This window comes from Pecten maximus, chromosome 5 (genome assembly GCF_902652985.1).
Source record: "Pecten maximus chromosome 5, xPecMax1.1, whole genome shotgun sequence".
Classification (NCBI taxonomy): Eukaryota; Metazoa; Mollusca; class Bivalvia; order Pectinida; family Pectinidae; genus Pecten; species Pecten maximus.
The window spans coordinates 24,700,991-24,727,631 of record NC_047019.1 but is presented as its reverse complement, the minus strand read 5'-3'; the positions used below and the strand labels follow the sequence as shown (position 1 = coordinate 24,727,631).

General features: G+C 35.1%; 2 protein-coding genes and 1 long non-coding RNA gene across 3 annotated transcripts; 1 reads left to right on the top strand and 2 right to left on the bottom strand.

Moving 5' to 3' along the window:
• Nucleotides 1-1,304: 1,304 nt before the first annotated feature.
• LOC117327618 lies at nucleotides 1,305-3,129 on the top strand. The gene is made up of 2 exons (XR_004532704.1): nucleotides 1,305-2,190; nucleotides 2,666-3,129. It is a non-coding gene; the product is annotated as an uncharacterized LOC117327618 (long non-coding RNA).
• Nucleotides 3,130-3,924: 795 nt separating this feature from the next.
• LOC117327617 (organic cation transporter protein-like) lies at nucleotides 3,925-18,121 on the bottom strand. The gene is made up of 11 exons (XM_033884673.1): nucleotides 18,016-18,121; nucleotides 11,989-12,157; nucleotides 11,375-11,582; nucleotides 10,070-10,173; nucleotides 9,515-9,669; nucleotides 7,285-7,453; nucleotides 6,581-6,796; nucleotides 5,607-5,833; nucleotides 4,993-5,174; nucleotides 4,574-4,725; nucleotides 3,925-4,311 (listed from the first exon to the last, which is right to left on the bottom strand). Exons 1-11 carry the CDS (start codon nucleotides 18,092-18,094, stop codon nucleotides 4,248-4,250), a joined length of 1,725 nt encoding a protein of 574 aa, XP_033740564.1. The 5' UTR covers nucleotides 18,095-18,121; the 3' UTR covers nucleotides 3,925-4,247.
• A 1,823-nt stretch (nucleotides 18,122-19,944) lies between these two features.
• LOC117327616 lies at nucleotides 19,945-24,204 on the bottom strand. The gene is made up of 5 exons (XM_033884672.1): nucleotides 24,033-24,204; nucleotides 23,290-23,325; nucleotides 22,768-22,803; nucleotides 22,147-22,241; nucleotides 19,945-21,371 (listed from the first exon to the last, which is right to left on the bottom strand). The coding sequence occupies exons 1-5, from the start codon at nucleotides 24,115-24,117 to the stop codon at nucleotides 21,282-21,284; spliced, it is 342 nt and encodes a 113-aa protein (XP_033740563.1). The 5' UTR covers nucleotides 24,118-24,204; the 3' UTR covers nucleotides 19,945-21,281.
• Nucleotides 24,205-26,641: the final 2,437 nt, after the last annotated feature.

Sequence of the window (26,641 nt, the reverse complement as noted above, 5' to 3'; positions counted from 1 at the left end):
CACATACGCACATCTATACCAGACTTCCACACACCACCCTTTCTTTTTAGGAAAATACTATTTTCCTAAAGCCACACTCTGGTAAGGAATATACAAAATACAATAAACTAGTCATGGCCTGTATACCCTGTTTACAAATTATCAATTAACAAATATAACAACATATATATTTTGTATAGGTATTAGATAACTGCTTTGAGGTATATTTATGTACAAATACTGGGATCAGTTCCCCAAATAACTTTTTTTTTTATAATGAGACAGATATATATCTTCCTCTCATTATTTCATCCAACAAAAATATAACAAAACTATTTTGCACATGTACCTACAGGGCTAGGCAATCAGGCCAAAACTCGGCATAAATGTATCCAAAATTACAACAAACAGGCTAACAATACAATAAAGATAGATGTAAATGTTCATCAAAAATAAAGCCATGTATATATAAATTCAACAACTATATAAAAAAAAATATATAAATACCCAAATGTCAGGTCCCACACTCCCTAGCATCAGAGTTTGTTTTCCATTTACAACAATTATTTCACAATACAAGTAACAGTTGATAACAAATACAATACAGTTAGTGGCACATTTCATCAACATATTGTAAAGTTCCTCGTCCGGGACAACAGGGACATTGCTAGGGGCCACTCCCTTAATGGGGATCCGTACAGGTCCTGGGGGCACATACCTGGAGTTCACAACCCGTTCCTCTCGTATGACCAGCCCAACGGCTTCTAGCCTATGGATCCTTTTCAGGTGCCTGCTGACCTGGTTCCTCCTAACGTTGTAATATGTGCAGTTGGGGCACTTGAACTTCGTCACTGTGCGGGCATGGACCGCCACCCAATGCCGAAGCATTGCAAAATAGGTTTTATAAACCCGAGTCCCACATTGGGCCACCGGGCAGGGCATACCCCCTTCCACCCATGCTGGACGAGTGTCAGCATTTATGCTTCCAACCTCCTCGTCTGGCACGTTCAATACAAGAATGTCTGACATCTGTAAAAGAATGATAACAAAACACCTTCCGGTTTTAATTCCACCATATGGTTCTATAATTTTGAATTCAATTACATGTTGGACACACCCACCATCCTACTATAGATGGGTACATACTTCCTTCCCTTCCTTTTAAAGGGATAATTTACAATATAAATATTCCTAACTTTACCATTTATGATTTACTAATGATTTTCAGTTTTACAGAATAAAGTGAAAACACCAGACAAGACATGTACAAAACACAAGACACAGACAAGTCCTAACTGGGGCTGAAAGGGTTATAGTATAGTGGTTAGTACTTCGCGTTGTGGCCGCGACAACCCAGGTTCGAATCCTGGTCTCGGCACCATTTGTAGGCGTATTGCCTATTGCACACCTGACCCAGGTTCTGGCTTGGGCTTTCGGTAGTTCAAGAATAACGAAATTCACATAAACATTTCTCTAAAGTTTATTCTCCAGTAATATACTGAGTAAGTATAACAATATACAAGTCGCTGGGACAAACACGCACATACTACGGACAAACTTACATGGTGACATATAACATGGGGCCAGCTCCCGGCTTTTCCCCTACAATGAATATATAATATAATACACAGGCACGTACCTTACAGCCCCCACCCAGACAACACGTTGACAGACACCGACGGACTAACGAAACACACGTGCACACGATATAAATACCCTACAACGGGCCAATCAGTGGCGCCGAACCAACAACACACAAACTCAGATACACTCAACCAATCACACGACAACTAACACTCGACAGAAACATTCGCGTACATACAACATGGCAGACTACAGACTTCCCAGCGACTGTAAACAATAAAGGTATTTACATATACATATAATACCATCCCATTCTCACATCGTACACATACACAATATATACAACAATCGAGTGACACTTGCATAGTTTTCGCATACACCTTACACCAGTCGACAGGCCTATCCACACACATACGCACATCTATACCAGACTTCCACACCATTGTACTTTACTTTGTTTGTATTTCGCGCTTAAAGACGTGTACGTGAACCGGATGTGTGACCGGATTTATGACAAAGGACATTCCAGAACGTGCGGTGTAAACACGTCAAGATGCAGGTGTAGCGGCACAACACCGCGGCTATTTACTCATTTATTGGACATAAATACGCAAACTACAGCTTGCGGTGAGTACCGTACATACAAACCCAATTGTATATATTGTTTATAACTGTTGTTGACATGCTGTGTAGATAAACAGCAAGGTATTATAGTTGTCTATTTATAGATACCCACCCGGTATGTTGCACGAGTGTATACAGGTGTGCTTAGCGTATTGTATATTTTTTAATAGGGTGTATTATACGACATGTACAGTTATATAGATGATATTTTAGAGATATACCAATCATGTAGCATTATATACATATTAGTTAATGTCTACATAGTCTGAATTACGGGTGGTCATTGTTATATTCACACGTGTGACGTGAGTGCATGTCAGTGTAGTAAATATTAAGGCGTCGTGTGTCATACTTTCAGTAATTTAGGGTGTAGTCATTTTATTGCATATATGTATTATATCAGTCAATATAACGGTTGTAAATAGGTAAGGTTAGTTGGGCCATAATTATTTAGTAGTATATTGGTATTATATTTTAGTTTAAACCATTGGTAAGGATATACCATAATGTGGTGTGGATGATCCTGGAAGGACCATGGTCAGAACAGAGTCCTGACAGGGACATATGCCATACTGATGTGTGGTGGAGCGAGGTGGCCTGGGTACTGTGGTTGCGATTCATGAGGAACACAGCCAGAACCTTGATGGACAGCCATGAGTGGTATTCTTTGCTGGCAATATATAACTGTTCGTGATGAGGCTTGATGGTGCCCGTCTTGTGGAGAGAACTGGGTTTCTTGTTGACACTCCATGGTGGAAATCTGCCCACCAGTGTAGACTACATGTGTATTTAGGTGACCTCATAGACAGTGATGGAAATCTGCCCATTCCTAGAGTGAACCATTTATTTGTGATATATGTTCTTATTAAATGCGTGAAAGTGAGTGTGGATGTGCAATTGTTCATAGTGTATAGTGTAATTAAATGTTGTAAATAATGTAAATACAGTGTGTTGTGTTTCTATCTCTGCACCAGATTGGACAATATGCTCATCCCGTTACAATTAGTCATTTCTAATAGTTACAGATATAGATTTTGATAATAGATCTAACACAATACATATTCATGTGACATCTTTGTCAACTAATACGAAAGAATGTATAGCTTTTTTTAGAATGTATACAGACTGATACGAGTATTTACAGTGTGTGTTTAACATTGTGAATATTTGCTTGCATATACAATTGACTTGATTATAGTAAAATTTATTATTATCATTACCATATCTTTGGTGAGTTCATGCGTTCATGAGGAAAATAATACTCCGGCTTTCCTCCACCTCCAAAACCTGGCACGTCCTTAAATGACCCTGGCTGTTAATAGGACGTTAAACAAAAACAAACCATCGGACAAAGCGTGATAATGTGCACTAAGCAAATAGACAATGCATAGTCAAGGTGGTCATGCGGCTCAGTGTAACACACTCGACTTTCATTAAGACGACTTAAAAATACACAAAAACTTGATATTTCACATGTCTCCCTGTTTGTATAAAGGAAGGGGCCGCGGTGGCCGAGTAATTAAGGTGTCCGACACTTTATCACTAGCCCACCACCTCTGGATTGCGAACCCTACGTAGGGCAGTTGTAAGGTGCTGACTGTAGGCCGGTGGTTTTTCTCCGGGTACTCCGGCTTTCCACAACCTCCAAAACCTGGCATATCCTTAAATGACCCTAGCTATTAATAGGACGTTAAACAAAAACAAACAAACAAACAAATTGTATAAATATAGTGACTCTTTGAAGGATCAATATATTTTTTTATTTCTGTTAAGGTGACCAACTGCTTTGTATTCATACAAAAGACAGAAGTATAAAGTGTATTTTTGGACATACCACACAATTTCTTTGTATTTAATATCCGGCTAAATGGTAATAGCACCATCAGATAGCGTTTCTCCAAACCCCAGACAATGAAAAATCAAGCATTGCGCCAAGATGGATATTTCAGGTCTTTAAAACAAAAAGCATATCTTTCTACATCCTTATACTGTCTTTACATTGAACGGGCACACCGATACCAATGTAACATTTATATAAATTGTAAGATGTCAAATCTGCTTTAGTTTTCTATCATACTTCTCAGCTCCTCAGTCTCACTTTCCGTGTTTGGATCTTCCCGTAGCCTAAATAGAAGAGAATGTGGTAACTATTCCTGTTGCATCTAGTATTTGTCTTTATGCTATGTTATATTTGTCATTATTCATGATAATTATAATGTAAGAATTTACAGATATAAGTATATGTTTAGAACAATTACCGTATATCTACAGCTTTCATGCAGAAAAAAGAAAGGATAGAAGTCAGTGTAAAAGCAAATAAAAATTTGATAAAGATCGAACTTCAAACATTACATGTATCAATTCATTAGACAAAGTGCATATTTACAATTTGAAGTCCACTGCTTCCTCTATTGTGTCTGGTAGCCGGCAACCCATTGTTTCTGGTAGTAATAACGCAAAAAGTCCAGCCGTGATCGAACACGCTCCAAACACAATTAGAGGGATAGCTTTCCCATAACTGCCTACACCAACTGTGCCCTGCATATCGTAATAAATCATAAAAAAACTGAGAAAAAAATAATTAAAAAACAAACTGAGTACTGATTTATTAGGCATAGAGTACTATTTTCTAATCTTAAGCATAAAATCACTAGAGATCGATGTTAATCCTTCTTAACTTAACGTCATTTATAATACAGTAAGCACAGAAATGTGTGAATTACCAGGGTAATTTGTTTTATATCTTTGTCTCTGAACTCCAAAGGAATATTTAATTATAATCATGAATAAAGCAGGTTGTCTTACCAGTTTTGCTATATAGGGAGCCAACATCGACCCTATCCTTGCAAAACTAGAGCTGGCACCCACGGCTCCATTCCGAACAATTGTCGGAAACACCTCCCCAGAAATGACGTAAATGGACCCAAAGGCACCAGATGCCCCCATTTTCCCGATGACAGCAAGAGCAAGGATCAGTGGTTGCAGTTCTGGATGATAATCGATGTGAAACTCGGTCATATATAAAAAATAATAAATTGTGATTTGCAAAATGTTAAGTCAGATCAAATTGAGATATTTTGAAATCTAATAATTCGAAGACACTGCTCAATTTGAACAAACATGTTATTCAGAGATAATTCCGAGAGTAAAATTATACAGACAATAAAGTCGATTGCCGGCAATACTAGGGATACATCGAAGTTTCGTCATGAGCTACTAACTTCAAGAAAATGAACTTCGACTGTATAATCCATGTATATGACTGCATGTTTTGTCTTTGTAAAAGTTCTTAATTTACAGAACTTGTAGTACAAATGATGACTAATGATATAATATATGAGATACCACAGGTTACCAGATAATAAAATAGTGGTGATAAATCAACGGAAAGATCATAAGAATTTGTTATTGTGTCTTACCTTCTCCCCCAAATATCACAGGGAATATGGAACATATACACGCTAGTCCTCCAGTCATCATTGTTAAACAGTGTACTCTCCTCCTTCCAAATTTGTTTAGCAGGTACAAATTGACTAAAAGTATTGGGATTTCTATCACGGACAGAAGGAAAATAGCCAAGTAAAAATTGCCTCCTAGATTTTCGGCATGGAGAAACACACCGTAATATGTCATCCCCAATCCAAACCTGATAAAAAGGCAAACATAATAATGTGCTATGATAAGATTGCACATACATATTTGGACTGTAAACACACTCATTTATTTAAAAGCATAACATTTTGATAAGTCGGGATTTTTCAGTTTTAGAAAGCCTCTCCCTAACTATGAATTTTAGTTATGAATTTTAAACGTGATGCGATGCAAATCAATATTGAATACAGGCATTTTTCAAATACACTGAAGTTCAACCCGTGTTCTTGTCTATAGAGAATCGTAAATGAAATCCATGTACATAGGCCATTCAGTTTAATAAAGGCCTTGCTAAGCTATATTTTCATTTTTCTCTATTAGGAGGTCCCACGATAACACTAATCCGTTGTGTGCACAGCCTGCCGGTTATAAACCATATACAAATACATTATGTTATAAAGTAATTTGATTACGCGACATTTCTATTATGTAGCAAATAATGAATACTCTCAATAAATATTTCATACAATAAATAAAAGACACCTATTTTCATCGTTTTGTGTATTATGTTGCTATTTTGGGAATTTATCACCCAAGAAATATAATCTAACACAGTTGACAATTTTTTTTGTTTAGATTTCATTTTGTGAGGGATATAATTTCAGTATATTGCCCATTCATATTTGATGGCTGACTTAAATTGCCCCTAGGCTGTATAAACTACATATATCCTTTGTTTATATATTATATCCGTTTGAAATCTGATATAGTTACCAAACATATTTTCCAAGTTGATGCTCACCAATTAAAGAAGACAACCAATGTTCGTATAGCAAGGGTTCTGTTTTTAAACAAACTCGATATTTTTTCGGTGTGTGTACTTTTTTCATGTTCTAGTTGTTGAAGTAGATTTCCATCAGGTGTCACCTTGTTGGTTCGTGCAATTTTCAGTAATACTGATTTTGCTTCCTCCGTCCTGCCTTTACTCAAAAGCCATCTTGGCGACTCGTCTAGAACACTGCAACATTAATACGTCATTAACAAAATATTCCATTCTTTAAGTATTACCTAGATTATTTCGTAAAACGTTTTTGCCGTATGCGGTATTCAAAGTACACGACACAGACATCGAAACAACTCTTAATGAATTGATATATAGTGAAATCGACGACAAACACACGTTTACGCAATTGACATCGCGCGTATTTTAACGTGAAATACCGTGCGATTATAAATATAAGTCATGCGATACGTCAAATCAGATTAATTCAATAAACATGAAGGAAACGAGTATACAGTTACATCGTATGTCACTTATTGGAACTTGTTGAATTTAGGATTATGCTATCCTTTTATTTTTCAGACAAATTTTCTAAACAAATATTCACTATTACTTTGATAATATATTTTTACAATAAAATGAATAGGTATATATATATATAACCTATTTTGCTTGTATTGTTTCTGTAATTATTTGAAATTCTGATGCAACATAGCTCCACTTACAACCACAAAAGTATGAACAAAACTGTTGGTATGGTGCATGTTATTTGTATGTACTGCCAATCTTTGATAAGAATGCCCAAACCACAAAGTGAGCACAGTGCCAGGGCGAAGATAATGTTGAGAGCTTGACCAAGCCATACACGCATATCTGGACCAACAAACTCAAAGCCTGCAAAATATAAAATCCATATCGCGTAAATAATTAAGTTCTAAGTGGTCACTTTTATATTTGGTATCTAATCTATTTCACGACCTTGTTTTTCCTTGATACATTACGTGGTTGTAGGGATTCTATCGTGTCGTGTTCAGTCAACCATGACTTTCGCGCCTTTTCCTGTAATCGCTTTGTACTGCACGTGCACCTGTATCCACATATCGGGGTATTACACGTGTCGCCTCTCTGTGTATAGGCATTTTATAAAAAACACTTAAGATGGGAAGACTGACCACCGAGGAAAGAAGAAGAGTAGTTGTGATGTTAATAGCTGGCAGTTCTTCGAGACAGGCAAGTGCATGTTATGATGAGAAATACAATCTAATTCATATTACTAACACAATTGAATGTGATACATGTTTAATGATTGTTTAGTTGTTGTAACAGGTTACTCGAATGTTAAACATATCACTTTTGCCATTCAGAAATTCTGGATGAAGTACCAATAAACTGGCTCAGTTATTGACTGCAAACGCCAACCAAGAGGAAGAGTTACGCCCGTTTGTCAGGATAGTAATATAAGACGGTGTCATCTCAATCAAGATTAACCACAACTGCAGAGACAGAAAGAATTACGGATGTAGCACATCGAAGGCCTGTTAGTGCTCAAACCATTAGAAATCGGTTAAAGGAGGCAAATTTGTCATGTTGGCGGGAAGGGCATGGTTTACTCAAATACATCGTATTGTTCGTATAGCGTTGGGAAGGCGTCATATGCTATACACAAGAGCACACTGAGCCTGTGTTCTTTTTGTTGACGAGGTTAAAGTCTTTTTCAAACTGCCAATAGCCGCAATAGACTGAACAGAAGAAAGGTGAGCGGAATGATGCCAACTGCGTTATTTAGAGGGACAACTTTGGAAGCTGATCAGTGATTATTTGGGGAGGTAGTTCCATCCATGCAAAGACGCAGGTTGTTCGGATCAGAGACATTTAATGGCGGCTTCGTATCAAACAGATGTCTTAAAGCCAGTTGCAGTTCCCCATACAAAATGTATGAGGGGAAACCACGGAGTGATTCTAGCCGAGGATAATGCACCTTGCCATGCCGCAAGGACCACCCAGCAAATGTTGACCAACAACAGCATATGTTATCTGCAATGGCCAGATCACAGTCCGGATTTAAATCCCATTAAGCAGGTTGGGCACCTATTGAAAATGACGATAGGGGCATGAGGCAATCAACAGAATCTTGGTCAGCTGGAAGAAAATATAATAGCTGAATGATATAGAATCGGCAAAACACCAGAATTCTATTTGATCAATGAGACGACGATGCCAAGCTGTTACCAATGCACGTGGAGGCCATACACAATACTCATTGAGATTGGGACTTTCACTTTTTGGGGTGAGGATCTAGTAGCTGCAATACCGGCGTCAATCAGTTGGATACATTGAAACAATTTGATACCTCATTTCATGAAATATGAATAATTAAATTTATGATTTATGAAACAAATCTGAATTTTCATCATTTTATGAATCAAACTTAGAACTTTGGTTAAATATACTTATTAACACTATTCGTTATATCCATCGAAAAAAAAAATTTAATTTTGTTTTTTCGACAAAAAATCAAAGCCCAGAATTTCACAACTTAAGACTTTTCCACGTAGGACTATATATATAGCAAAAAGGCGGGGTTTTAATCCGTAAAGTTTATTTGCATTGATCACTGTGATTTTTTAAAGTTTTTTTTCTACTGAGATAGACACACAAAATGTTTGCTGCCTTATTGACCATAGGATAGGACCTCGAATAGTATGTTTGAAAATGAGTTTGAACAACGCGAACTCAAAACCACAAATGTATAAGTACGTTTTGAAAAAAAATGGAAATGTACAAATAGGTTTTGAAAGCTTATCATACAAAGAAATGCCACAAAAGTCATATATATATACATATGTTAAGTACAATCGGAAAGGCTCAATGTGTAACGGTCATATCACAATTAAAGGTTTGATTACGTAAAACAAATTAGCTTGACATAAAAATAAATTTCTCAATACTACTTACCCATAACAAAAGCCAAAACCAAGCATCCCTTGCAAGCGGTTCCAACGACGAATTGTATAACAACAAAGCTATAATACTCCGGAGAGAACGACCCCGATAATCCGGACACCAACAAGATGAACATTGCTATAATCAATGTCTTTTTTCGCCCAATTCTGTTCAAATCATAAATAAAAAATATCACAATTGGATCAATAAACCAAGAAATTATCAATTATCTAACGACATCTTTGTAATGAACTATCTTCTATGTAGCTGAGCTTATATATTAGTTTTCTAACAAAGCTTGAAACAGGCTTGGAACAGGTTTCAATTTAATTTGTTTACATATCTGTGTACTCTTATTTATTTCATTTCACTATCAATTACAATAAATAGTAGTTCCTCCGTAGAGCTGTAAAAATAAAGAAAAGAAATTTGTTTTACATTTGGTATATATCTTTCTTTGCAAATCAAATTAAAACGTTCCAGTCTTGAATAGGAATAACGCTTACGTTTGCGATAACTTAATTATACACATTTAATGGTACACGACAAACTTACTCACAAACTTACAAGTCAGACAGCTGTCCAAATAGAATGTCTCCTATTACAACACCGAAGTAAAATATCATTTGTGCATGGGATATCTTCAAGCTTTCTTGACACACGAGGTTATGCTACAAAAAAATATATACATAGTTATTAATATATGAGGTATTTATTTGCAAACCGCATCATTACTGTTTCACTTTAACACTTTGGTATGCCTATGACAGGAGAGGAAAATGCAACAACCCGACCGGGACTCGAGCCCGGTACCTTATAACTCTACAATGACGCTCTAACCATTCGAGCTACCTGGCCAGCGGTGTTAGTCCAATTCAGTTCCTCTACCTCTCCCCTCCTTTAACAAATTCCTCCACCCCAAAGACACACACGATACCCTATACCACCCTATACCACTGAGATAAAGAAAAGAAGTTTGAATATGTAATTACATGCTTTGCCTTTAAATTAACCAGGGACACAAATTATTAAAACAGGAAAATGGGATAGTTCTATATGTTTATAAGAAGGTGTTGTGTGGACACTAGTTGGTGGCAATCCATTATTTCCTCTCTCTGCGTTTAAAACTCAACATCTGAAAGATAAATCGCAATCAATGCCCGTGTTTTTTTTACATGCTTTGAACAAATGATGTTGGTTTTAAGGTAATAAATTATAAATACGTCACGACATTAAAAGGTTAATGATTCATGTTATCTAATTCAGTTTTGAATACCTCTATACTACAACATACATGTAGTTTTATTTCATGTCAATACGATATTGCGGGTTACTATTATTTGTCAACTAATAAAACACATTTAACTTTTTTTAAGTACACACTATGTGGGATGTTGTTTAAATTGTCCATTGAATATGACTTTATTATGTAAGGACACGTACTCTTCAAATATATATTGAGTCGGTCACATAGATTTCTGTTTACACATGTAAAGTGACTAGGAATGATAAATCACTATTGAAGTACATTTACTACAATGTATGATAAACCGTCACCATTACTTAAGTTCTACTTCCTAAAATTGTTTTCGGCATTTTGTTGATAAAATGCCAAAATACATCTATCGAAAAAAGATAGTATCATTTTAGACAAATTATGTAGATATTACGATTCAACTGATTCTCAAATGAAGACTGATTTTAAAATTTAGTACGGAAATACAAATTGCATTAAAACAAAATGTGTTGTGCTACAAGAATCTTAAATTAATCGCTTGTTATGATTATGAATATCTTAAAAATAAATTACTAAAATTGTTAAAACGGTGGCTTAGATAAACATGTTTTGTGTACTTGTAATGATATACCTACGGTAGTGGTGAATGTTTTCTTAAATACGTCATCATCATAATCCCATTCAGAACATGGCAATGGTGTAATGTGACGCGATATATTAGACAAGGAAGCATTTGAGGAATTAAGCTGTTCGTCTCCCTCCTGTCGTAGAGTGCACTCGGAGGCAGTGAACCGGCCACTCCGGGAATCATTGAAGCTACTGGAGTCGTGGGGACGCTTACAGCTGGTAAAATAAGAATATAATCAGCTAGCAATAATAAAATACTGCAAACGCACATATTACCGCGGTGGTCTTATTTTAGCAGTTTTTGCTAGACTACGGCTGTGCTAATAGATTTATCCTACAACAGTCCATGGCAGTCGCTTGGCTCTTTGTTAATGTAGAAAAGTCTTATAATGAGGTTTATACTGATAATGCACTTGTGTTTGGGTAAAAATGGTGATTCATTGTCTGTCATTTTAACTGATATTGTTAGTGCGGGGGTGTTGTACTACAGTAAACATATAAGAGATTTTGGAAGGCTCGGGGGTTAAGTCAGTATGTTGCATATTTGTCCTTCATACTGACACACTCGTATACATTCGGGTTGAAATAGTTGCTTTGTGTGCATACAATTACACTAAATTACCTGTGGTTCGGTGTATACAGAGCAAACACCATCATGATCATGAACATTCCTGCTACCGCTATTGGTACTGTAAGCAGTATATACAACCTTTTCTGGTAGTATCCGAAACCTCCAAGTTTGGGTATTAATTCATCGAGGTTTACCATGGTACTGTTTGACTTTGTCAACGCTGAAATAAAAAACAACAACAAGCAACTACTATCAAAAGCATAAAAACACGTATCGATAAAACAAAGATCCAGTTTGTAAATGAACCCTTGTATCTCAGCTTAGTTATTTCACGTGCAAATCAGGAATATGATATATAGGAGAATGCTTCTTTTCACACATTATATCAAACAAGAGGTGAGCAAACAATATGTGTATATGAATGCGAGTAGTAAAATGTATTGATGGGGTTTAATAATAAACAGATCCAATTGTATTAATCACTACAAAATGTATATCTTTATTGTTTTGTTTTCAATTTGACTTTTTTAGAAAATAGTTTTTACCGCTGGTATATTTACTGTTTTAGTATTTTTGTATTTAGTTTATGGTTCAAACTTTCCTATTTAGTTAAAATAAATAATTAATTTGTATCTGTTTTTGGACAATCTGCGTTCTTATTCAAGTAATTTAATTACGTAATTAGTTAATTAGACAAATGCATCATCGATTAATTTGGGTTAAATATATAGCCAAGGGAACTAACTTTGATTGTACAACGCAATAAATGTATGATTGGTCTCTAAGTGTAAAACAATTCTTAATGCCGACTCATATGGGAAATGAATCAAGCATTGATATTTCACAAATTATCTAGGTACTGCTTTTTATGATATTCATGAAAAACATCATTAAGAATGAGAACAAACTAAATTCATCAACGAATACAGTTTTAATACTTAATATTAAGTCAACTCCAGCAATGCAGGAAAATATTCTTCTTAATAGTTACATAATTCGTGAAAATAGCATGAACATTATCTGTTACTATCCAGGAATGCACAACTACTTTTCGAAAATTAGAAATATTTTTCTATTTCACAAACTAATCAAGTGAAGTGTGGTCATGTCTGGTCCAAAAGAGAAGTTGTTGTTTACTATGCTTTGTGTGTGCTAAAATACAGTACTATACATTGTACCTGGGGATCGTTTCACAAAGCTTCGTAACTTACGAACGTTCGTAAATATTTACGAAAAAGTTACGCAAAACTTACGAATTTCGTAAGTGCGTTTCACAACGGTGTTCGCAACTTTTTTCGTATCTTATGTCAAAATCGTACGTTCTCCCGGTAAAAATATACCGTTCTCTAACATGGAGGTAAAAAGGACGACATTTTTTAGGTGAAAATTGTACGCCGGTCCTATTCCCGAGTCACGTACACAGACTAGGAACTTTATTTTGTTCTATCAAACCAACCGTATTATTGATAGAAGACCAATTTTTTTTTTTATAAAATTCCAATTTAGTATTGTTTATCATGCGGTAAAACAAACAGTAACAACGCATTTTTCACAGATTTTGCTCAATGTCCATCGGTACACCTAATGCTTTTAAAATAGACTAACTATTGGCACAGTCTACGAATATGCGTACAATTAGTTTCACGACAATGTGTATTTTGCCGGCATCCCTCCTCGACATTCAAAACCCGGTTTCACCTCGATAATCGTTCTCGTATGCTAATTTGTGATTGAGTACGACATCATTTTCTGTTCAAAATGCAATGCTTGCGCACGATTTTAAATTGTTTTCGTAAGTTACGACAGGTTGGATATGGCGTAAAGTTGAGCAAGGTTTTTGCGTAACTTACGAACGTTCGTAAGTTACTAAGTTTTTGTGAAACGCTTAATAATTCGTAAATGTGACTTAAGCAAAATTCGTAAGATACGAAGCTTTGTGAAACGATACCCTGGGTATCGCTTCACAAAGCTTCGTAACTTACGAACGTTCGTAAATATTTACGAAAAAGTTACGCAAAACTTAACTTTTTTCGTATCTTACGTCAAAATCGTACGTTCTCCGGTAAAAATATACCACTCTCTAACTTGGAGGTAAAAAAGGACGACACTTCTGGGGTGAAAATTGTACGCCGGTCCTATTCCCGGGTCACGTTAACAGACTATGAACTTTAATTTGTTCTATCAAAACAACCCTATTATTGAGAGAAGATCATTTTTTCTATAAAATTCCATTTCTAATTGTTTATCATGCGTTAAAACAAACAGTAACAACGCAATTTTCACAGATTTTGCTCAATGCTCAAAGACATACATAATGTTCTTAAAATAGACCATATGTTGGCACAGTCTGCGAATATGCGTACAATTAGTTTCATGACAATGTGTATTTTGCCGGCATCCCTCCTCGACTTTCAAAACCCGGTTTCCACCTCGAAACAATCGCTCACAAGGCATATTCGTTCTCTTATGCTAATTTGTAAATGAGTACGACGTCATTTTCTGTTCAAAAGGGCATGCCTGCGCACGATTTTAAATTGTTTTCGTAAGTTACGACAGGGTTGATATGGCGTAAAGTTACGCAAGGTTTTTGTGAAACGCTTAATAATTCGTAAATGTGACTTACGCAAAATTCGTAAGATACGAAGCTTTGTGAAACGATACCCTGGTCAATAGCTAAAGGTGGCAGAATCATGTCGAGAATTCAGCTTAGAATATTGTCAACTTTTAAGGTGTTTTGGACTGCATGAATGGTTTTTGTTATTGGTTAGGTCATCTTTAAGGTATTAGTGATTTACATTCAGAAATTTTTGTTTGCATTTAAGAGTTTATACAAACATTGTTATGGCTATAATGTCTACTATTTGTAACATTGCTCAACAGGTGCCTTGTGAAGTCAGGGGTGATTGCGACTTCAATATGAACAATAACCAGGGTTTCCCGATGATGGACTTTTATATTCAAACCTGTTTTGATACATACCTCCTAATTATCACACTGGAAAGTGTCGGTAATAAATCACGAACTACCAAAATCCACTCCAAACACCACCCCTTTCCATGGCCAATCATGAAAGAACGTGGGTTCAGTGAACTAAGGCGACCATAATGTATACTGGCAGTAATGCTTTCTCAACACGGGTCGGGTGAAGTCACGGGTGAGTGCTCCATCCGTTAAAGATATCTTAACTCTCACAATGGGAAAGGTCAATAGATCACCGACCTCCACATCCCTCTATACAGAATCTCCTATTAACTGTTTACTAAGTTCATGAGCATATTCCTGTATAATGGTTACATTCTGGACACAGTATAGGACCATTTTCCGATAATGATGCGAAGATTACAAAAGCCATAATGCATAGTTTCTCCAGGATTGAGAAAGATTACAATGTCGTTGCTGATGTAGGATTTAGGATTGTTTTGCCGGATTAGGAATCATGTGGTTTTTCAACAACGATGTCGCCTAATCCTGGGCAGACTCAACAAGCTAACTGTGATAGATCCATAACTAAATCCAGAAGTGGTCATATCTCGGACAATTAAAAAATGTTTGTATTTCAAAGCACAACTTGCCTGCAACTCGTCCATTGATGTCATCCAGGCACTCGTTAGAATAGTTACAATCTGTCTCAATGCAATCCCGTATATGTTAGAACACCAGAGCGAGACGCAAAGGTACGAAAGCCGGTTGGGACCATTTTCGTAGAAGAAAATAAAAAAATGTTCGCGTTATTACGCGAAACTTACGCGTTATTACGCGAAACTTACGCGTTATATCGCGAAACTAACGTCCACTGACTGATATTCCCCCTTTCCTAATTGGCCAATTCTAAACATTCTCACTTTGCTCAAATATTATTATCAACCCCGAAGCCGTGCTACAGTGTAGGACAAAACACCCCGACCCCGACCCCCACCCCCGGACTTTAGCCCCCCACCCCCGGACAAAAGCCACGTCTATATAAATTTAGTTGGTATACTTTATATACTATTAGTAAATTTGTATTTTTTAATAGTAAATAGTTATAATACAAGTAGTATTTCATCAATAATCGTCGATTACATGGTGCCAGCAGGTTCCTAAAACATCTCCTTTTTCAGTACATTTGTATCTGTGTCTCAAATTATAATATAATGACTGCCTTACCAAACATGTTGCTCTGTGTTGTAATTATTGTAATTTTAGGAAATCATAGAAGTAATATAAAAACAAATTAATACCTGTGCAAATATAGACATTTCACTGTTGATACACATGAAGACATTAATAATATATTTCTTTTCAGGAGAATACACCATCAATGTCAATTTAATTAATGTAACAGTTCAATTAGTTGTTTGAAGCGGTTGTTTATATTGCAGAAGCCACTGGTGACTGAAGTCACTTTTACATATTTGTATATGTAGCACTTAATTTAACTTAATATAACCATTGCTAAAAATATACATTGAAATTTTTTTTTTTAAATCAATAAAAAAATATTAATTTTATAAAGGGGCTTTTGTCCACTTTTTGATTAGTGTGAGGGGTCTTTTGTCCTAGAGGCTTATGTCCACGGGGGCTTTTGTCCGTACTCCCTCTCGCTACAGAATGATATGATCACCCAATAACTCGAGTACGTACCCAAATACATGTATAATAACAGGGCCTCTCCCGCAATCCTTGACGTCAAATCAAGGGTGACATAACACTCCAATAACTCGATTACACACCAAAATATAGTAACAAGGGAATTTCCAACTATCCATATCGTCAAAAATGTATGCTTACATGTACATGGTCGATCACTATTATTTTTTCAGTCCTATGATAGGTAATGATAATCATTCTGTAATATGAAAATGTATCAGTTTTGTCATATAATAAAGCAGTTATCGACCTGTTTTCAGGTGAACAGGATGACCTTCGGCCTCGGGAAATATCATTTTCTCGAGTTTATAAATCATACTATTCACCTGAAAACAGGTCGATAATTGTATAATATCACGAAACGTTTGCTTTATTATGCGCAGCAGGTTATATAAGACGATGAAATGGTTTCAGAGTATCAGATACTGACTCTAAAGATGTAGGGCGAGAACGAAGTTGTTTTTCTGTCCAGAATTATTTGTAATGCATTGAGAATGAATAATGCAACATCGGATATATCCGAGGACTAATTTCCTTATTGTTAAACACTATCGTTTCAAATATCGTTTAAGTGTTGAATTGCTGAAAACAACACCATCCACTATTGTTAAAAAACTCAAAATTTCAGCTTGGGATTGGCCAAGCTCAAAATAAAATCTCACTAAATTGTCGTGCCTCATGTCAATACTCTTCAAAAGTAGCCGATACTTCTTATAGCTATCTATATATATTCGTGATATAACACGTTAGTTTCGCGTAATTACGCGTTAGTTTCGCGATATAACGCGTTAGTTTCGCGTAATAACGCGTAAGTTTCACGAAATAACGCGTTAGTTTCGCGTAATAACGCGAAAGTTTCGCGTTCTTACGCGATAGTTTCGCGTAATAACGCGAAAGTTTCGCGATATAACGCGTTAGTTTCGCGTAATAACGCGAATTTTTTTTTTTATTTTCTTCTACGAAAATGGTCCCAACCGGCTTTCGTACAAAGGAAAGGGGGCTGTTTGACAAAATGAATGCGATGCCATTGTGTTCACAACAGTAGTTGTAGTTTGTCACCTTTATAAAAGTTACTATTGGTGCAAAACATAATAAGGTATGCAATGGTGTGTAGATTGTCGGTATTGTTTTAACTCCCGAGTAGATAGTACTCTTAGATATACGTTTGCCGTCTAGATCTAAAGTTTTATTGTACATTCATTGTACAGGAGTTTCAATAACAATGTATCAGTCCCTTTCAGTACAACATTACTTACATCAAATATACTTCGAATTCGAACGCGAACCCGATATGCAATGCAGTTTAAATGGTAACCTAAGTACAAGCAGCCGACTATGTCAGGCCCGAAGCAGGTATCAATTAGCACCTCCTCCAGTCGTCACTTAGTCATGCTATTAGTTCAAACACAAAGTTTGAAACCTATCAAATCAAATAAAAATACTACTTACCAGCTTTAAACGCAAAATTACCTCTGTGTTCAATGCCGACTGTATAGTCTGCTGGTATAAGTCCCCACAGTAAGTACATTGTGGAGGGGGATAGGCAATGCCTAGACTGACCTATATTTCTTGTGTGATCTACAGATCTACGCTGTACTTAACCCCGTGGATGATAGTAGCTAGGAATAGTACATAACATGTGGATACTAAGCTGTCAGAAGTTATTATGATAAAGCAATACTGTTCTGTAAATAGAAATTTCTTTCTGGAGAGAATTGGCAATCTGTATACGCTTTAAAATGCAGAATGACGATCGTTTCCGAAGGACACTTACGATTCTTTCAACCAGAATCGATACGGAGCGAAGCACACGCTAATAAGCTTCAAACTTTTTTGTCCGATGATTACCGCCTGTCCGATGAATGCCGATCCTACTCTACCATGTACATCAGACAAACAGGTAAAACAATTCAAATTCTTACGAACTAAATTATTGAGTATCGTGAACATAATTTTTACAACATTTATCCATGTTTGAGCTTCTTTTTTAAACATTTAAATTAAAAATTGAACAAATTGTTAAATGCATTCCGAGGAACTTAAGGGGAATTAAACGACCTGTATTTGCTATATAGCTTTGTCCTTTTATGTCGCTAGTGTTATAATTTAATTTGCTTGGTCGAATAAGATCGGTTTATATCCTTTATTCATAACAAAAAAAAAAAAAAAAAAACATGTATCAAATGAAATTGACCACCAGAATGGTGACATTATAATCTTTTATATACGTTAGAGTCATTCTCATGACACCAAAATAGATCAAAAATACAAAGCATTATAACAATAAACAACAAATACTAGCACACTGTAATTATTGAAAACAATAATGGTAGCCAATGCAAAACTACACACCCTCACTACAATATAGAAATAGTTAATGTCGAGTGATTCAATGTGTTCCGGTAGTGAAAGCGTTCTTTCCTTCATACATGTAGATGGATAGCCAAGCAGATGTGTACATGTGTATCATTCCTTCAACCTTGAGATAAAATGAAAGCCATACTCGGAAGGGTTAACAAAAGTCATTGTTTGTACGCCAAAATTAGAATTACTCAAGCGTGTAACGCCATCGAACCGTGACGGCAATTGCTAATTAACATTAATTTAGTAGCTTATTTGTTCTTAGTACATGCATGTGTCTGGGACATGTACATGTATCTTTCGATAATCCTGTAACTATACATACTCCTCCAGCTGTGTCAGTTCAAGCTTGCAGCAAAACATATGTATATGTAGTATATTCAGCTTTACACGAACAGCATACTCGTCGTTCATATTTCAGTTTATGTTCAGAAAGCATCACATCAGACGCATGAGGTTTGAATTTTGAACTTCAATCCTGAAATATATCTTTTACATTTATATTTTACTATAATATGTTATTTTCCATAAATAAAGCTTCTACATTTCTTTTTGAATAGCAATACATGGAAATACACGGCAATGGAATGGCTACTTTAAACTAGTTCTAGGGCGATCTTTTCTAATACGACGTAAAAGTAAATGGAGTCAATTATGTGAGCGCGTAAACATGTTTATCATTTAATATTCGCGTAGTTACATATTTAAGTACCCCATCAGCTTCAAAACGCCTTAAATACGACGGTTGCCCTTCCGGAGTACCTGGTCCGTTCATAGAATGGACTTCTTGTGAATGTTTATATTATAAATAGTTTTATCTTCATATCGATATTGATGATGATTCCGTTTACATACCCTGTTTTGTAGTACCCATGTATATCTGAAGGTCGCTGTTCAGTTCCAGCTATCTAACTTTTCCAGCTAACGCTGTAACGGAGTTTTACCGAAAGTATACTATTTTAAACATTCGATATGTCAAAAATGCATAACCCGAGTCAATGAGTTTCCAATACTAACGGCATTATTATTACATTATACCTATAAATGAAACGAACAAGCACTTCGACTTCAAGAAGACCTGTTTCTTTTAATTTCAAAAACAGTTTAGAGTCTAAAGTAATTGTAATTTAATTAATTACATTACCATGTAATTGTGCTCATCCCTGGTTTAGACACATATCAACACACACTGAATTAGTGTCATGTACTTTCTGTTATATTCTGTTTAAATTTCATTTAATGAAATGGTTGTATGCTTACAATACATAATATATATATATATATATATATATAAAGCTCTTATATTGGGCTGGGGGATTAATCTCCCTTCTATCGGCTTCAGCGTAATCAATATTCAAATTTCTCCAAAATTTTAAATCACTTGGAACATTTGAGTTGAATCATATTCAATTTTTTAGCCATGGGAAAGTCAATTAACTGTTTATTTACGGCGTAGGTACATTCGTGTCCGAAACATGGGAGCTATGTGTTTGAACATCCGACACATCACTGCTAAAACGTATATCAGTTTGTAACAAAGCAGCTACAACGATTGATGACTAAGCATGACGAAGCAATCAACTAAAACATTGAAAATCAGTAAGAAATACAGCAAAACGTTGACTTTGTATTCTATATTAGGCCTGTTATCTAGCGAATTAGCCATGTTATATATAGGATTATGTCACTAATGTAATACCATAGTACAATGGCTGACCCGTTACATTTTATCCTCCACATTGTGATCTTTCAACCTGTCAGTAAGTTTTCTAAGTTATGTGATCAAAATTAATTTGCCTAGGAAACTTGGCCTTAAGTTTGAGTTTATCACGCCAAGGCTCAAAAATGAAAACATTAATATTCGTTTCAAAAAATCTCATATGAAATAACAGAACATATATAAAAATTAAGAAAACATAAGAAGAGTAAACATATGTGATATTTAATAACAAAAAATACTACTGAAATAATACCTTTTCATTTGTTTCAATAGTCTGACATTCACATTTGCTATGCAATTATAACGTAACACAATTAACACTTAAGTAGTATACCAAATACGGCACAAGCACAAGACTACATAATATTTTAAATGAAGAAACACATAAACAAATAAAATAAATCAACACATTAATCAAAAATACGGCAACAATACTTTTAAACAAACCGATTAAAAGATAACATATGTGGTGATTGTTACTGCATTCTTCACATTCCTCATTTGTGTTTAAATGTTTACCGAATAGAACACATAATGTAATGTAGATTTCTGATTCTAACGAATGGAATGTGTCACAGTCTTCATAACTGCTGACAGTGGCATTCTGGAGATTCCCGTCAATGTGCCGAGCAGCTTAGCTCTGTCTGTTGTTGCTGCAGTTGGTGGTAACCATTTTTCTGATGTCAATACTGAGGTTACAGAGTCTTTGTTTACTCTTGATCACCTGGGATAATTGATAAAATGAAATTGAATTTCTATTTGAAATATTATATAAACAGAATAAATATGATAATTGAAAACAAATTGTAACAATAGTATTTTTTTATAATTACTGCATTTCTTTTCACAAAATCATATTCCTTTGTAAAAGATAAAATACAACCGAAATAATATTGACCGATCTTTCGTTGGTATGGACAAAAAAAAAATGTTTTCTAAATGACTCATTGATCGAGTTACGACTGATATAGATATAGCTATTTTTGTTCACTCTTCATCATATAATCGATAAAAAAACAGGTAATTGTTATAATTTGAATATCTCGAGAAAAAAAGAGCGGTAAAATGGACAAAAAAATTAATATAAATAAGTCGTTTTTATGATAGTATATTTGAAAAGACATATCGAAGCTTAAGTTTCCTATTTATGTATGATGTGACCATATCAAATCAGATTATAAAAGTACTGAAGCAGTAACATAAATCCATCTCATGAACAGCAGCAATTCTAAAGAAAGGTTGATATCTATTCACCTGTTGATTAATACAAGGAACTGTAGGCGTATTGTAATACGGTGATCTTATCATCTACTGTCTAAATGGAAGATTATTACAGGTATGAGGAGAGAAACAGCTTATTTGTTTGGGTCTTCAACTGATCGGATATGAGATTAAAACAACTGGGTAAACTGATTAAAAGTTCACGTTCGGATATGCAGAGTTCTGTTATCTATAATCAACTCCCATTTTATTTTAACATCCGAGTGTCTATGTATTACCTCACATTCGATTCTTGACATAATGATTCCGATCTCCGACTCGGTCGACTCTTGTGTCAGGTTTTGTAGGTCAGTTTTGATATTCGCAGGATCGTCTGGGTTCAGAAAATATACAATGGATTATTAGAATAACCTGTAGATACAGTTAATATTACTGCAATGCAATGCATATGTACGTGATATGAAGTAATCACATATAGTTTAAGTACTTCAATTATCGATTCCCATTACATATATGTTATGTTAAGCAATAATGTAAAAATGGCTTTCTTTGTTAAGCATACACATTTCAGCGGGCTTAACAGTGAGCGGTATGGGGTGTGGGTGGGGTGGGGGTGAAGGATGAGGGGGAGGGTGGGTGTTTGTGAGTTGGGAGTTTGCGGGGGGGGGGGGGGGGGGGGGGGGGGGGGGGGGGGGGGGGGGGGTAAGGGGGGAGTAGGAGGGTGCGTGTGTGTGGAGGGGTCGGTGGTGGGATGGTGTATCATAAAACACTCCCATATATCCCGAGTATTCTATGTAAAAGAGAGAAGATTAGTAGACCTATGAAGTTGACTGTTATTGTGTTAAAGCACGCATTGAAATCGCATTACTTTTAAACCTCTCTAACATTGAAATACCTACATTGCTCACAGTCTTGATTTTGAAGCCTTTCATCAGCTACAAAACAAATTATAAAAAAAAATTTAAATGCATAAACATGACGAAGAGGACACGATAATCACGGCCACAAACAATACACAAATCATATGACAGCTTAACATATATATAAACAAAATGGCGAATGTTTCCGTTACCCAAAAATACAATACCGACATACAAACAAAAACGTAGCCGTGAGAAGAAGATATTGCTTTTTTTAATCCGAATAACAAAGAGGAACAGGAAAATCTAGAGTATGTGACTACGAATTTGGCATTGGATAGTCTGGAGTAATCCATATATCAAGGGGATAAAGAAGTTGTTTCAGCTATGTGTGCTTTTAAAAGTAATTTTATCAGAGCGTATCGCTCCTATATCAAGACTCAAAGACACAAACGTTGTCTCAAATTCATACTAGATGTAGATAAGCTAGATCACATTATATATGAAGTTATTTATGAACTTTGACCTCCACGACTACAGTTTTATTCAAAGTATACTTACCTCCTGTACATGATAGATGATGGAGCTGATATCGACCTATACATTGAAAAATAAAATAAACGTGAATTACTGAAAAACTTTCAACATTGGTGTGTGTATATATCTATTTTGTTGTTAAGGTTTTATCTTAGCATTCGTAAAATTGTTTTAGGTCTATGTAATGTACATGCTTATTGCCAAAGGTTTTAAACATGTTTGATTGGTCAAATATTTAACAACGTATTACATTGCATGACAATGTTTTTTGTGTATGTTAATGAACCACAAACTAAATATCTATGGAAGGGTTTGATCATGATCGTGAATGTATTTCCTGTTCTTTCAATATTGTTTGAGATGTACGTGCGTTGCTCTGTATTTTTGTAACCCTTCATATTTAGAGGAATACATGCAATAACAATAAGAAAACTAAAGTATACAGTTATACATTATCCCGTAATCCAACATCACATGTTCAAATGACACTTACACATTACCTTTAGATTATACCCGGAGATAAACATCAATAAGATTGTGCAGATTGTTTTAGTCTTATCAGCTGATTCAACATTGATTGACACCAAGGTATACATTTTCATACATTTTATCAAGCGAAAATAAATGTATATTCTTTAACAACTTATATTTAAATTTTTTGATATATCCAATGTTTCATAATCCCTACTTACGTTTTTTGTTCGCAAACATTTTAGAATTAAACAAGAATGGTATTCAACAGGAATAAATATAAAACGCTTACTTACCGCATTGACTGGCTCTCAGTAGGGGACTACAAATGCCTACTATGAACAGAATAATGCAGAAACGACAACCTGACATAATTTGCATATATGTATATACCGTATGTTACACACTAATACACTAACGTTATCTCGAGTGCGTTGATGTATATTAACAAGAAAATATTAGCGTTAAGTAAATGCTGGTAAAATGTGCTTGTTTTATAGTGTGAATTCTGTAAAATAACCAAGATGAATCATCTGATTGTTGCTGTTCAAATACACCAATAGCAACGCATAACACCACAGCCGAATGTTGTTATTGGAAGTTCCGGATATAGACAATATCGCCTATTCAATGCGGAGGATAACCGCAATTCCTGTGTGATATTATGATTCATATATTCCTCCACAAATATATTTGTTTAAAGAAAACTACATATGTTTAATTGAATTAAAAATCAGAATTAAAAAAAAAATTGCTGAACTCGAAATTCGGAAGATACCCAGCTAAAGTAATCGCAAAAACCCCTGAGTGTGTAATTATAAAAATTCTATAAATTCTATAAAGATGAAATCATTATGTGAAAGAGTATTGAAGCTAGTTATTTAACTGGTACCCCTACAGTTGAACTTGAGGTCCAACACTTGTAAAAAACTACATATATTCACAAGGAATGCACTGATCTGTGTATCTTCGAGTACCTTAACACATTCAGTGTAATAAAATGAGTATTGTATCTGCTTTAGATGTATAATGCAATGTTCAAAAATAAAACTGGATAGATATATTTGTCAGACATTCCATATTTATTGCGTTGAACGGACATGCAGATTTATGCTGAATGTTGTTACAAAAATGGTATATTAATGGTGGTAAATATCAAAAACAAATAAAATAGTGTATCTACTTTGACAGGATATGCATTCGACGTCCAAGGCTACTTGATGTTAATCTTCTCTTGTATGACATTATTTTTGTCATCGATTTGGTATCAGCTGCAGGTCGACTTGATTTAAAAATGTTAACAGTATATAATCTAAAGTATTTATCAATCAATGCAGGAACATATATTTGTATTTTTATATAAACATTAAAAAAAAAAAAAAAAAGGGGGGGGGGGGGGGGGGGGGGGGGGGAGGGGAGGCGGAGAGAGGGAACACAAAGTCATATATGCTGGTTACAAAAAAGGCTTTGAGCAGGGTGCATCCCGTTATTCAATGTAAATAAAAAATAAAAAAACAAAAACAAAAAAAACCCTTAAATGCTGAAATAATGTGCCCAAATTATCAGTATACCTTGGTCAAAACATAACGTTCAGAGTATATCTACTATAATTCTGGCGTAACTAAATACTAACCAATTGTACTCGGGCGATATACAGTTTTCGAGAGCTTAAAAAAAAGGCGTCGGTATGTATATTTGGAAATGAACTCAATCACCCGTGGTACGCCCCACTGCGTTCACTGAAAACGATCATGTATTTTCTAATGCGAGGTGCTTGTAACAAAACGATGAATCCTTTATTAAATGGTATGTACACTGTTGCTTCTTAAAGTTTATTCTTATTTAGACGCCGACGCGAATGATTCATTTTCAACTTTTAAACGGTCTTTATATATTTATATATATATATAGGACGTGGTTTAAAGGCTGTAGAATGAAGCATATACATGAATAGTTTCATGTTATTTAGAACAGATATGTAATAGCTGATACTATACAAGCTGTACATTCTTAAGATTATTTTACCTTGAAAGCGACTCCAGTGCACGATGAATAAAAGCATTTCAGTATCAAGTAAAATATCAACGTCATACAATATACATTGTATATGTAGAATACAGGTAAACATGTAATTACAGAAAAAAAGATGATGAAGAAATGCATAATAAAACTTTTAGAAGCACTCTAACGATATAGGATTCACAAGAATAGTAAATAGCTTATCAGCAGCTTTGGAATAAAATGTTACTAAGCACGGAATGGTTATCTCCCTTTTGCTATATAATTGATGTGTGCGCAGTTAGCTAGAATGAAAACAAGCAGAACTTATCATATATTTTTAAGGAAAAATTATACAATTCGAGGCATTGAAAGTAAAACTTTGCACGTTAATAATGATTTTTATAAGCAAATGACATACGTAAAGCCATAATCAAACATTAACTTTAACTTAATTTGTTTGATTCTAATAACGAAAGTACAAGATACAATGAGAACATATATAGATGTACATTCAATAAATGTACAATATACCATAAGGATGGCTTGTTTAACTCTTTTCTTTTAAAAACTTGCACAGATTAATCAAGAGTTTTTTTAATTTATATTAAGTTACAGATCTTTTGTCGTTTATGAACGTCCACAGTACATATGTATGCCCACCTGAGCTGTTTTATTACAATGTGAAGCGCCTGCATATGATACAATGCTCATAATAATGTTGATTAGAATTATTATTATACCCTGGTCGGTGAATCATACATTGTTTTCATCATATGTTTACATGCATATTCATAAAAAAGGTCCCGAAAGGTGTATTGTATCCGTGGTTATTTTCCTAAATTCATACGACATAATTTGTAGAACATCCAGTATATCCAAGTAAAAATGGATGCCCATTATATAA

Excerpts from the sequence above, each read along its gene's own strand:
- LOC117327617 (XM_033884673.1), bottom strand. The coding sequence starts at position 18,094 with ATGTACTTACTGTGGGGACTTATACCAGCAGACTATACAGTCGGCATT. Across the intron at positions 11,583-11,988 it reads CTGTATACACCGAACCACAG|CTGTAAGCGTCCCCACGACT; the intron begins GTAATTTAGTGT and ends TTATTTTACCAG. Across the intron at positions 7,454-9,514 it reads GGTTTTGGCTTTTGTTATGG|GCTTTGAGTTTGTTGGTCCA; the intron begins GTAAGTAGTATT and ends TATATTTTGCAG.
- LOC117327616 (XM_033884672.1), bottom strand. The coding sequence starts at position 24,117 with ATGCAAATTATGTCAGGTTGTCGTTTCTGCATTATTCTGTTCATAGTA. Across the intron at positions 22,804-23,289 it reads TCATCTATCATGTACAGGAG|CTGATGAAAGGCTTCAAAAT; the intron begins GTAAGTATACTT and ends TTTGTTTTGTAG. Across the intron at positions 21,372-22,146 it reads TGTCAAGAATCGAATGTGAG|GTGATCAAGAGTAAACAAAG; the intron begins GTAATACATAGA and ends CAATTATCCCAG.